The following is a 12,170-nucleotide window of genomic DNA, read 5'->3' as shown; positions in this document are numbered from 1 at the left end:
ATTCTGTAACTGTTCAGTAGTTACAGTAGTACCAAGCATAACTGTTTCTTTAAACTTATATAACACATTTATTGAGCTTTAACAAACATGTTATTTCATGCATTTTTAATATAAATAATTTATTAACTGTATCCTTTTCCTGTCAGACAAATGTTGTTCTGTAGAGTTACACTGGGCAAGTCTTTCCTGCAGTTCAGCGCAATGAAGATGGCTCATGCCCCACCAGGGCACCATTCTGTTATTGGACGACCCAGTGTCAATGGTCTAGCGTATGCTGAGTATGTTATCTACAGAGGTGAACAGGTAAGAAAATTCCAAGATTCATTGTACTTATTGTTAGTTAAGAATGTTATTAACATTTTAGAATAAGCATTTAAATTGGGGGAAAGGATTTTCTTCCATTTTTAATTTTTATTCATGTTTTAGTAACATGTATATGTATTTCACAATCCAATAAATAACCGTAGTTTCTGACAAAATGTATATATGTCTCATTTAAATAAAATTTCAAACCAGTATAGATCATTTATGTAAGGCTTCCATCCACATTAAATTTCTCAGATTATTAAAAATATATTCTGATGATTAGAACATGAACACTTCATATTCTGTTGCAGCACTACTTTATGGCACTGTCCCTGAAAAAAATGGATGCCAGCAGACAGAAGTTTAGCGAATTAGAGAAGCACTCACAAAAATACAAGAGTAAACATATTATAGCTCCTTGGGCTATCCTAAACCATTACTGCTTATTGTCTCGCTAACAGATGGGTCAGTTTGTCCGTGATTTTTCTGAATCCATAATCTTATAAGTTTCATGTAAACGTCTAGGTCCTATTATTTGCATCTGGAATGAGTATTCATTCCTAAATAAGACAGGTCTTCAGGACTTTGTTGTGATGCATTTTTTTCTGTATTCTCTGAGACTGATAGACTTAATTAAAACAACCATGCGATTCCCAGTACTGCCTCCATTTCCCAGTACCGCCTGTCCTGGCAACTAGGTGCTGTCACTTACTATTGGCCATCTAGTCTGACAGGGCACTGGAATATCTCCTTTTTGGCCTGTGAAATGCGTGAATTAGTTAGTATCCTACTGACACTCCATTACTTAGACTTTCTCTTTCCTGCCTGACCTCATTTTTTTGCGGTGATGCTTGAATCATCTTCCTCTCATACTGTTCTGGCCATGTCCGTGTTGTAAAATAGTCCATGACAATTATTAAAAGTACAGTTGATTAACGTACAATTTTAAACACAAAATTTTTGTCTGTATGCATAAACAGAATGAGTGAAAAGTGTAAAAGAAATAAAAGCAGAAAAAAATCCTCTGAATATTATAGTTGTGACCATTCTAGCTTCAAAATATAATTCCTTCATAAAATATTCACCCCCTGAATTCTTTTTAAATTGTGTTCCTGTTACACCTCCTTATTTTAATGAAATTATTTCTCCTGTCACTAATACAATAAACTAACACATTAAGGAAACGCAGCTTATTCTTTTTATTCATGAAAATGTATTTCTCAAGAATGAAAGACTTTATAGCAACAGGTGAATTTTTTGGGTGTTTATGTGAGCTTTGCACATTTAGGGTGTACTCACACTGGCAATTCATTCTGTGCTCAAGCATGTTTGTCCGCATGTAACCCCCCAAAGTCTAGTTCGTTTGACTAGTGTGATCACTATGTACCAGGCCAATCGTACCATGCCCTGGCCTGCTTGGAGGAGGTGGGCCCGAGCACGGTTCAGTATTTTTCGGAAGCAGTGTGATCACTAAACATGCCCGAGCAAAGAAAACAGACATGACATCAATGATGTGACAAGTCAGGTTGTACAATTCTAATTTCATTCAATATATTTTGAGTTAAAAACAGTTTTTTATTCTCACCTTACACATGAACATGAATTATAGTTGGCAAGAAAAGCTGCAAATTCATCCCTTAACATCATTTCTCACAGTAAAAATTATCACGTGCAGCTTAGAACGCATATGCGCACGCATCATGGCTGCCACGCATTCCCAGTGTTCATTTGATATGTCCACTGAGCACTTTCTAAGAAATTAACATAACGTGTGAGTGAGTTTTAGTACCGGCAAAAAATGGGTGAGCACAGTTTCTTCAAGTTGGAACATGACGTCAGAGTCTGTTTTACTATCAACATGTGACAGCAAGCTACTTTGCAGATCCTACAGGATCAATGTTTGTACTCCGGTGTTTGATGAATGGTTCAATGTGGTGAAGTAAAATGCTGATATACAAATGTTTTCATGGTGCTGTTCTTTTGAAGCATTGCATATTCCCTATCATAATGACGCCATACATGTTAAAGGTCTCAGATACCATCTTCTGTGCAATTTTTTTTCTTTGCACCTTCACAACAGCATCAGAATGTATGGCGTCTACATTCATATTTGAACCACAGAGAAGAAAAAAATAGGGACAAAGTGAAAAGGTCTGTTTTGTGATTAAAATGGAAATTTTGGCTTTAATCTTGAAATTTCCACTTTAATCTCGTAGTTCATTTTGTCATTAATATAAACATCATCCTAAAACCGACCCAGTTGTTAAATGCTACATGCTTCCAGGGCTTCTTCCTGTGCTGACAGCAGTGGCAGGCAGCAATTGCCACACAGAACACATTAAATTTATGATATTCCAGCTCTCTGCACATTTAGATATCACTTTCATGATTAAATGCATTAAAGTATATATATTACGTTGTACAGATAAATCATTAACTTAGTTTAAATAATGAATGCTGTTAATTACACATGTCGGGGCGGCACAGTGGCAGAGCAGTAGCGCTGTTGCCTCGGCAGAGAGTCACGTCCCTGGTGTTTCCTGCCTGGAATTAGCATGCTTTTCTGTTGGGTTTCCACAGTGTGCTTCGGTTTCGTTCCAAGGATTTGCAGGTTTGGGGATTTGGTGATGCTAAAATGATAGTAGTGTATATGTGTGCTTATATTCCAGGGATTGTTTCTGCCTCACACTTGATGCATGCTGGAATGAGTGCATCCTTGGATTGATGGATGTAATCATTAAACATCCATCCTTTACAGAGACATTGTGGCAAGGTGTCCTCGGAATTTAATAGATATTTCAGGCAATTCACAACACAGTGAAGCCGAACGTTATCTCACTTCGATAATATCTTGTATTTCTACCTGGTGGAATCTTCCAGCTTTACATAAAGTACGCACTTAAGTATAAACAGTGCAGTGCTTGAGTAGCAGTAGCGTCCGCAGAAGAGTATAACGTTATCCCGCTCTACATGACTCTAAGACAACCACAAAATAAGTAAAATCATTTTGACCTGCATGCTGTCACATCATTTTCAGATCTTGTTTTGGCTTTACACAAAGTCTTGTGGTAATGACAGAAGTGTGTCCGGGCCCAGAACATGAAAGCCCATTGTGAGTGCAGGCCAGCAGGGTAGTAGGGAGGGGGACAATCGCACTTGGGCATGGTATGGAAGTAATGTGCCTAGCATGAGTACACCCTTAGATTTTGAAATTTTAGCACATTGTTTTGTTTATTTGCTGCACCAGCTTTGTTGGTGTGGTTGTCTTAAACCAAAGGTTAAATACTTATTAATTAAGTAGCTGATTTTTTTTTCCGTATATTTTAAGGGCATCAGAATACTTTAACATTATAGAGAATTAACTTTTCAGGAGTGGAAAAACATAAGTTTAAATATGCATTTATTTGACACAACCAAATGATAAATAATACATAGTGGGTGACTACTTTCTGAAGGCACTATATTGAGAGTGTTTAGTCCACTCCATTTGTTACTCTGGCATGCAAGATTTTGTGTGGATTCAACAGTTTATCATCCACACCTTTGTTGTCTAAATTATGCCACAATAGAGTTTATAGCTGGGCATTTCAATTTGGCTTTAATCCAAATTATAAGGAAAAGTTAATAAGTTATTAAACATTTTACATGAATTAACTTGTACAAAAGGTATTAAACTCTCTTAACTCAAATGCAGTTTTCTTTCTTTTGTATTACTGACCTTAAGCTCGTTAAGCTAAGTATGCATTAAGTCTGGTGTTAGAGTTCAAGAATAATTTTGATTTGTGATAAAATACTAAAAAAATGTTTAAATAACAGAAAAGTATTACAGCAGTAATGGATATTGGGCCATTCTTCTTTGGACGCCAATTATAAAATTGAATTTCAAAGTTGTGGTGTAATCGAGTAGGTGTAGGTCAAATGCAGTTTAGAGGATGATCTGCAACAAAAACTTTGTAATTGAGAAAAATGAAGAATAAATATAGTTTGTGAATTTAAGTTGTCTCCAAGAGGAGCATTTAAGAAATTAAGGAACTTTGAAGATTGTCTAAAGGCGAAAAATGACATGGGTGAGTGTTGGAAGCATATTATATCCCATGAGTGTATTTCTGGGCAATTTCCAAAAATAGGGGAATGTGTATTATGAAATTCTTAGTTGGTGTTCATTTATTTGAATTGGTATGAACTTAATGTACTATGATTTATAGAGTATTCTGTTCATGATGCATATTCTTCTGTTTATCTGTTTTGATTTAGGCTTATCCAGAATACCTCATCACATACCAGATCCTGAAACCAGAAAGCACTTCCCAGACTACAACGGGTGCAGAACTAAAGTCATAGTTTTAAAAGACAGTGCTATGGGCAGCAAACCTTTTACCTACCTTGGGAACCTTAACTTGTAACAAAAGACAATTAAAAAGCTTATTAAATATTGTGGGAATCAACTAATAATCTCCAATATCATCTGCAAACAAGTATTAACAGAAGATGCTTCACTGGTTGCCACCTCTCGTAATTCTGTTTTGAAGAAAGTTGACCTGGATTGCCATTATGTATACAGACAAACTTGGCTCAGTTTCTACCAGAACCCCTACTGAACAGCATTTAAATGCACAGACTTTGGCTTTTGTGGGTTTTACTTTTCTTTATTCTACTAAAACTTACAGCATATCTTCTAGTCACCCCTTTGCTGGCGAAGATGTGTTTTGTAGCAGTAGTCATCTGAAAGTACACTACTTCAAATCCATATTTTTCCTGTACTACTTTATCTCTATTGTGGCATTCTCAAAGTTTGGCAGAGCATTAACTGAGTCCCATTTGGTCACTTTTACCTTCTCTTTATCCATTTACTGAAAAATGTTTGTTGCTTGTGGGCTGTGCTGCCTTTTAAGGCTTTTTAAATATGCTTTGGTTTATTTTTATGTAATTTTCTAATGTTATCAGCCCATGAAGTATATTGTTTACATGTTTATTAATTTTACTTTTTTTTTTTTTTTTTTGCTTTTTTCATTTTGACCAAGTATATATTTTCTATTTCATGGTAGACAATTTACACTGTAAATAATTGGACCATTACCATTATTTGCCTTATTGGGACCTTAATGTACAGCTTAAAACTGTTCAGAATTGTGCTTTATTAAAAAAAAAAATGAGGTTCACATGATGCAGTTTTTTAATAGCACGCATTTAAAGGAGGACAATTCAAAGGAAGTCTCTGAAAATGAGCCAGGGAATCCTGCCGAATGATTTGCACAATAAAGATACCTAGTACATTTCTCGCTGTGATGCCATTTACAGTACTCACCCACTGAACTTCATTCTATATCTAAAAGGATTTGCACTTTTTTTAGAGGAAAGATTTAAGTTATTGTAATAATTGAAATAATTTCATTTTATTAAAATGTTCATGAATGTACAGATTGTTTAAATGACTATACCCTGTAAAGCATTTGGTGGTGTTTTTTTCCTGATGAGTTTTTTGTTTATTAGTACTGTAACTTTAATCAGTTTGGATGGGCACCTTTATTTTTCTCCATTTAACAACGAGCAGCATATAGAACTCTGTTACACACTTTTATTTAGATTCAAAGTGGTTAAAATAATGCTGTTTGCTTATGAGTTTGTCTTTTTTTTTTTTTTTTTGGCGTGAATGGTGGTGCAGAAGACTAGAGGTGCATGTCAGACCTGGTTATTTATATTGAATGTCAAGAAATGGAAATCTTTTTTGTTAAATCTTTAATTTTCAACCAGTTCCATTTTCTAACCCTTTCTGGATTTATTTTCCGGACTGTTGTCAGTTTGCACTGAGAGAAACAGCTTGTAAGAGGTTTTTTTCCTTGCTGGTTTTTATGGACCTGTTTTTTTTGTTTTTTTTTTTTGTGCTACTTAAAGGGTCATTGTTCTGCTTTATTTTAACATTGCTATAATAGTTTTATAAATAAGCAAAATCATACTTTGAATATTAATACAAAAATAAGACCCAATTATAAGTGTAACACTCCTCAGCCTTGTATGCCAGTATTGAAATATGTCTTAATAAAAACTCAGTTGGCACTCCTTGTAATGTCTGCTTTTTTTGGGTAGTTTTAGAAACTTACAAATATTTACTGTCAAGGGAAAAAGTAAGTAAACGCCATGATTTTTTTTTAAAAATGTGGACATATCAAAATCTGATCTTCATTTAAACAGTATCTAGATCAAGGTCCTGCATTTGAGGAAAAACAATACACATTTGCAAATTATTTTTAATAAAAATGAACAGATACTTTTTCCACAAGCGAAAATGGCACAAGTCCACCCTTAGTTTTAATAGCTGGTGTTTGCCCCCTCAAGTCGTCGTTTCATATCAGTTTTTCCAACTCCTCCATAAAGTATTTTTTCCGCTGTGTGGTGTTTGAGGGTTGTCTAGTATGCGCCGCCCATTTAAATCCCCTCACAGCATGGTGATTGAACTCAGATTTTGTCTTCGATTTGGTCATTCTAGAGTCCTCCATTTCTTTATGTTCATCCATTCCTTGATGGATTTGCTTGTGTGTTTACACTCACTCGTGTTTCAATGTCCGCTTTTGGTTGAGCTCTAATCTATTACCAGGTGGTCTTACATTATCCTCGAGCAACTTCTGGTACAATGATGAATTCATAGTGGATTCTGTGATGATGAGCTGCCCAGGCTCTGAGGCAGCAAAGCAGCCCCAAAGAAGAACATTACCATCACCATGCTTCATGTTTGGCATCAGATTGTGCCAATCAAGTGCTGTCTTTGGTTTTTTTGCCAAATGTGTGTTCTTGTACTGTGGCTGAATAACTCATAATTGTTGCCAAGAAGTCCTGGGGCCTCATGTATAATGCCGTGCGTAGAACTCACACTATAACATGGCGTAAGCACTAAAGCGGGAACGTGCGTACGCACAGAAAAATCCAGATGCAGGAATCTGTACACAAACTTTCACGTTCTTCCACTACATAAATCCCAATCAGCGTGAATAGTAACGCACGTGCACGAGCCTTCTGTCCCGCCCCAACTCCTCCCAGAATTACGCCTCTTTGAATATGCAAATCAATATAAATAGCCTTCTGTGAAAAGACAATGGGAAAAGCACAGGGGAAAATATAAGAATTTCAGCGAATACCAAGTGGAGGCAAAGGAAAAACGTACTATTTGTTGGTTTAAACAGTGGTATAATCAACAAAAGAAAGTTGATCGAGTGACAGAGTGTCGGAAAAACTCGAAAGATCAAATTCACAAAGTCGTACAGTGCCCGAAATAAAAAAAGAAATCACATATCAAAGTCGGCGTGAAAAGGCGAGTCGTAGCCCACCGTCTGAGTGTCGTATGAAAGCTTATTAGGGTACAGACAAAAAAATAGGCACACAGTGGGAAAAAAGCACGAAATGTCAACTTTAATCTTGAAATTTCCACTTTAATCACTTAGTTTATTTTGTCATTAAAGTAGAACATCGTAAACTTCATCTTAAAATCGTTTATTTTACTAGTTTCTCAAGTAGCACGTTAAATGCTTTGTTCTGTGTTTGATCTTCTATGTGCTCTATGTGTGTGAAAGACTACGTGCTTCCGTTCTTTCTCTTTCTCCGACAGGACACAGAATCCATTACATTCGTGATATTACAGCTCTCTGAATAATTAAAATACTGAGATGTATACGTGATATTTTTTTTATGATGATAGGAATGAAAGCATGTTATTAAGCATGGGAACACGGTGGCGCAGTGATTGTTCATATCTCACGCAAGAGGCTTGCTGCGCCATGCGCGACCTTCGATGAAATAATTTATTACAGAAGTACTGTCTCTTTCAAACGTACTAACCTCCAATTCCTATCCTTACTTTTCTTTCTCCAAATACCCAATCGCCACACAATCAGCTCTGTAATAGACGTGAAGCCATCTGTAAGCTTAGAACGCCGATTCTTCAAAACTTTTAAGGAACATTGAAATATCTTCGTAGTACATGTTTCATTATTCTATTCGTCTATCCTTCCAGTGTCGCGTCAGCACCAGCAAGAATACAGCGCAAGGCAGGAGCTATCCGTGAACTAGCGATACGCTGCGGCACCGTGTCCTCACATGTTTAATTATTAACAATATAGATTATTTAAATGAAGTTAAAGTTTTATCTGTATACTATAAGCAACATATTTTGCTGCATTTTATCTTAAAAATGATATCGTCATCATACGCGCTTTATAATGTGACACAGGTTATGCAATATTATAACTGTAGTGTAAGTTTACAGTGAGGTAATTGTACTTATAAGTACAAACAGTTCTACAAGGAGCACTTGATTGAGTGCGTTTATAGTTCTTGTGATGAAACGGTTTCTGAAACGCGAGGTCCGTACATGAAAGGCTTTGACGCATTTTGCTGTGGTTAAGGTAGTGTGCGCTTGAAACTGTATACCGATAATTCTCTTTCCGATCAGCTGCTGCTGTGATTCCCCACTCAGATACAGTGATATAAATACTCCGAGTGGTGCAGTGAGAGTAATATGGAAAAAGATGATCCGCTGTGGCAACCCTTAACGGGAGCAGCAAAAAGAAGAAGATGATGTGAGAGTAACAATGCTAAAGCAGTTATGGTATTTGGAATACTATGGCTATTCCCTGGCCCAGTATATTGCTGCAGGTTAATTACAATCAGATGCATTACACTAATAAACAATATGCAGTTAATTTTAGTGTATTTATAAAGCCGCGTCTAGAATGTTAATTTAAGAAAGAAAGGGTGACCACACAGGAACAGCACTGCTTTTGATGCTGGGTGCTGCCAGTCTGCAAAACCGAGCGGAGAAATTGCGTACGCCAAGGTATGAGTTACCGTGGAAATGTGCGTGGCTTTACGCCAAGTTTAGGTTTTATACATCGCGATTTGAGCGTGGAAACGTTCGTACGCAAGATTTCTATGCGTACGCACCATTTATACATGAAGCCCCTGGTCTTTGCCTTGGTGTTCATGGGTAAATGTTAATTTTTCCCAGATGTTCTGAACAGCAAAAGTTTCCATCTGGCTCCCCTCCCAAGTACAGTAGGTCTAATTTGTGCAGCCTCGTTCGAATGACAAACTCCAAAACTTTGAAAACAAAAAGGGCAAGAGCCACCTGTCAGTCCTGTGATAAAATTCTGAGGTTTCTTAGAGATGTCTGTTCTTGAGTTAAATTTGCTAGGGTGACGTGGCCTGGTCTCGATAAGCTGATAGTTGATTGAAATCATCTCTACTGGTAAAAGATCTTTGAGACAGTACAATGGTTGATTTCCAGTTGTTTGGAGTTTGTTTTCTAATCCCTTTCCAAAGGCATAGGCTTGGTGATAAATGATCTGAATTTCCCTTTAGGATTAGTAATCTTAATAGCACACACTTCAGCAACAAAGAGCAAACCAAAGTAAGGGTCTGAGGTTCAAGCACAAACCTGTCTAATCCTCGGCATACACTGTGATTCTGGTGCAATTGTAAGCCTGATTTTGGACTTGAGTGTTGTAATTTCCACATGGTGTTACCAACATGTATGCAAAAACCCTTCAATGAAAGTCTGCAATGTGCGCTTTAATCATACAGTATGTGAATTGTTTGATTTGTAATTTTAAACTGTGGAGCAGAGGGGTGAATAAAAGAAAAAAACATTATGGAGGGCACTGTATGTCAGGCCCGGCCTTAGGCATAGGCGAAGTAGGCGACCGCCTAGGGTCCGGGGGTCCCCGGATCGACTCCTTGGTCTAATTTTCACACATTTCGCAGAGCTTTCAGGGGGGCTCCTGGACCCCCCTTTCGCCTAGGGCCCCATAATACCTAAGACCGGGCCTGTGTATGTGAACACTAGATTAAAAAGCAACCATTTCAAACAGTACAGGTTCATCTCAATAAATTAGAATATCATCGAAAAGTTAATTTATTTCAGTAATTCAATTCAAAAAGTGAAACTAATATAGTGATATATTTCAAGCGTATTTCTTTTCATTTTGCTGATTTTGGCCCACAGGAAATGAAAACTCAAAATTCAGTATCTCAGAAAATTAGAATATTACATAAGACTAATAAAAAAAAAAGATTTGTAATACAGAAATGTTGGCCTACTGAAAAGTCTGTCCATGTATGCACTCAATACTTGGTCAGGGCTCCTTTTGCATGAATTACTGCATCACTGTGGTGTGGCATGGAGGCGATCAGCCAGTGGCACTGCGGAGGTGTTATGGAAGCTCAGCTTCAGCTCGTCTGCATTGTTGGTTTTGGTGTCTCTCATCTTCCTGTTGACAATACCCCATACTTTCTCTGTGGGGTTTAGGTCAGGCGAGTTTGCTGGCCAATCAAGCACAGTGATATCATGGTCATTAAAATCAGGTATTGGTACTTCTGGCAGTGTGGGCAGGTGCCAAGTCCTGCTGTAAAATGAAATCAGCATCTCCATAAAGCCTGTGAACAGAGGGAAGCTTGAAGTGCTCTAAAATTTCCTGGTAGACGGCTGCACTGACTTTGGACTTGATAAACCACAGTGGAGCAACATCAGCAGATGACATGGCTCCCCAAATCAGTACTGACTGTGCAAACTTCACACTGGACCTCAAGAAACTTGGATTCTGTTCCTCTCCACTCTTCCTCCAGACTCTGGCACCTTGATTTCCAAATGAAACACAAAATTTACTTTTCATCTGAAAAGAGAACTTTGGACCACTGTGTTTTATCAAGTCCAAATTTTAATGCACTTCATGCTTCCCTCTGCTGACAAGCTTTATGGAGATGCTGATTTCATTTTCCAGCAGGTCTTGGCACCTGCCCACACTGGCAAAAGTACCAATACCTGGTTTAATGACCACGGTATCACTGCGCTTGAATGGCCAGCAAGCTCACCTGACCTAAACCCCATAGAGAATGTATGGGGTATTGTCAAGAGGAAGATGAGAGAAACTAGAGCCAACAATGCAGACGACCTGAAGGCCGCGGTCACAACACCGCAGCAGTGCCACTGTGTTGATATGTATTGAGTGCATACATGGACAGACTACAGTAGGCCAACATTTCTGTATTAAAATCTTTCTTTTTTTTATTGGTCTTATGTAATATTTTAATTTTCTGTGATACTGAAAATTAAGTTTTGATTAGCTGTAGGCCATAATCAGCAAAATGAAAAGAAATAAACGCTTGAAATATATCACTCTGTGTGTAATGAATTTATATAATATATGAGTTTCACTTTTTTGAATTGAATTACTGAAATAAATTAACTTTTCGATGATATTCTAACTCCGTGGTGGGCAGCACCAGTCCCTGAAGAGCCGCAGTGGCTGCAGGTTTTTGCTCCAATTCAGTTTCTTAATGAGAAGTCAGTTATTGCTGATGAAGCACTCATTGCTTCAGTGACATTTTGATGCTTCATTTTGGTGGTCTCGCTTGTTAAGGTTCCCCACCCTTATTTGCTTATTTCAATCTTAAAGGGCTGCATTCACTGTTTTAATGGCTCCTTATTAACAATCTATCTTACTAAACCACAGTTAATTTATGCACGGCGGACGCACCGAAGCGCATGCGTACTGCGCCGTGGCGCCCGCCCCAGAGTCAAACGTGGCGGCTTCCCACAGTCAGTGGGTGGCGCCCAAACAATACCACCTGTAAACTAGACTTAATGAACGAAGGCGCCCACACAAAGAAACCGCTTTAGTTCAAATAGGGTTATTCAATTAAATGGAAACTTTACCATGCCTACGACCTGTCAACTAAACCTGAGGTAAAGCGTGCACGCCAGGTTGTACAGACGCCCGGACAATGAACGAGCGCGCCCACAACGTGCTTTTGACACAGCACAGGCAAAGGAGGCATGTATCCAAATGGACGGAGCTCAACGATTAGCAATACAAACA

The 12,170-nt window shown here is 37.8% G+C and overlaps 1 protein-coding gene across 1 annotated transcript in view; it reads left to right on the top strand.

Moving 5' to 3' along the window:
* LOC114652284 (poly [ADP-ribose] polymerase tankyrase-1) overlaps positions 1-6,363 on the top strand; it is a 208,201-nt gene extending 201,838 nt beyond the window's left edge. Inside the window, exons 26-27 of the mRNA XM_028802598.2 lie at positions 147-303; positions 4,561-6,363. Coding sequence (XP_028658431.1) covers positions 147-303; positions 4,561-4,647 — 244 coding nt within the window. The 3' untranslated portion in view covers positions 4,648-6,363. The remainder of the gene's footprint in view (positions 1-146; positions 304-4,560) is intronic.
* The last annotated feature ends 5,807 nt before the right edge of the window (positions 6,364-12,170 follow it).

This window comes from Erpetoichthys calabaricus, chromosome 5 (assembly GCF_900747795.2).
Source record: "Erpetoichthys calabaricus chromosome 5, fErpCal1.3, whole genome shotgun sequence".
NCBI classification, from domain to species: Eukaryota; Metazoa; Chordata; class Cladistia; order Polypteriformes; family Polypteridae; genus Erpetoichthys; species Erpetoichthys calabaricus.
This window is presented reverse-complemented; position numbering and strand designations above follow the sequence as displayed.